Below are 1724 nucleotides of genomic sequence, written 5' to 3'. Positions count from 1 at the left end.
TAAACTCATACAACTCTTCGTGGATATTTAAATCATACCCAACTCCATTGAAGACGACACCACAGAAGACTTTTCCTGTCCTGCACTCACAACTCCTGAGGTCCCCTCCTACCACACACGCCAGATGCCGTGCTAGGTCCTTACACTGCCCTAGCCCTCCCAACAAGCCCCTGAGGGTGCAGTTATTTTGTCCCCACTTTAGAATTGATCTTATTGTAGCTTGGAGAGGTGAGGTCACACACCTGGTACTTGATGGAATCACTCAGTTCCCCTAGCTATAAAGCATATCGCTTTTCATTCTTATAATTATTCATTCATCCAACAAATATTTGGCGACACCCACATTGCACTGGGGATGCAACAGCGATGACAAAGCAAGGTCCCTGCTCTAGGGTGGGGGAGGGCAGGACAGATGGACAGTAAACAAGTCAACAATTACCTGAAGAAGACAGTGATAAGTGCTATAAAGGGAATGAAACAGAGCGATATGGTGGGGCGAGGGCTATTTTAGCCAGGGAGGTCAGGGAGGGCTTCTCTGAGGAGGTGACATTTGAGCCGAGAAGGAGACAGATTATGCAAGGCCTTGGAGGCTACAGCAAGAAGTCTGAGTTATTATTTTATTCAAGTGCAATGGGCAGATACCGGAGGGTTTCAGCAGGGGAGGGGCATGACCTGGTTTATTATTTATAAATGTCTGACACCCTCTGTTGGATCTTGTCCTCAGATGCCCCGGAGATCAAGGTTGGTGTGGATGAGGAGGGCTTTATCTACTTGGCTTTCGAAGCCCCCGAGGCCCCCGACTCCTCCGAGTTTCAGTGGTCCAAGGACTACAAGGGCCCACTAGACCCCCAGAGGGTCAAGATCGAGGAGGAAGTCAACAAGTAAGTGAGGGGAGAGGGGCAGCACGGTTTGTCCACAAGTGCCAAGTTTTGTCAGATGAGTTGGCAGAAAATCATGGGTGAGGTCACCCAACAGAACCCTCAGATAATGAATGGGCTTAAGAGGGGCTGCTTGGTGTCTCATGGAAGAGGCTGACTTCCACCATAGGGAAAAATGAGGGGACGGTGCATTTAAGGGGCTGAAATGCCAACATTTACTTGGAGATTCTTTTTCTGTAAGAAATGGCATGTGCCTCAGCGTCAGTGCTCCGAGGAGATGCTCAGTACTTAGTTTCTAGCCAGGGTGCCTTTGACTTGTTCTTGCAGCTTCTCTGAGCTCAACATCCTCATCTGTAAAAAGAGGGGTTGGGACCAGATGACCACAAGGGTCCCTGTCAAATGCTTTCAGGTCTCACTCTCCACTCCCAGCAGCTCATGGCCTCGGCCCTGTCTAGCAGGAAATAAAGCTGATGACTTCAGCCCTGTGGGGGGTGAGACAGGACAGTACAACCAGTAAGAACACTGTGTGCCAGAGAGCCCACTAACAGGGGTCATTGAAGGTGCCAGGCCACAGCTGCCTTGGGCAGGGGACCCCGAGGAGGGATGAGGAGGCAGCCGCCCCTGCTTCCCAGGTTGGCTGGGGCCTGGGAGTGGACTGCAGGGCCTCCACAGCCGACTGAGACTCTCCAGCTCCCAGGCCTCCAGTGCACAAGGCCCCTCTCAGAGTCTCTGCTCTCCTCTCTCTGCCAGGTCCAAGGTCATCCTGAAAGAACCTGGCCTCGAGGATTTGGGCACCTACTCGGTGGTGGTCACCGACGCGGATGAAGACATCTCAGCGAGCCACAC

General features: G+C 52.1%; 1 protein-coding gene across 1 annotated transcript in view; it reads left to right on the top strand.

Moving 5' to 3' along the window:
• MYOM3 (myomesin 3) overlaps positions 1–1724 on the top strand; it is a 48781-nt gene that overhangs the window by 31693 nt on the left and 15364 nt on the right. The window contains 1 exon segment of the mRNA XM_023529167.1: positions 725–881. Coding sequence (XP_023384935.1) covers positions 725–881 — 157 coding nt within the window.

Source organism: Pteropus vampyrus, unplaced genomic scaffold (assembly GCF_000151845.1).
Source record: "Pteropus vampyrus isolate Shadow unplaced genomic scaffold, Pvam_2.0 Scaffold36, whole genome shotgun sequence".
In the NCBI taxonomy this organism is placed as follows: Eukaryota; Metazoa; Chordata; class Mammalia; order Chiroptera; family Pteropodidae; genus Pteropus; species Pteropus vampyrus.
Note: the sequence above shows the minus strand (reverse complement) of the source record. Positions and strands in the feature narration are given on the sequence as shown.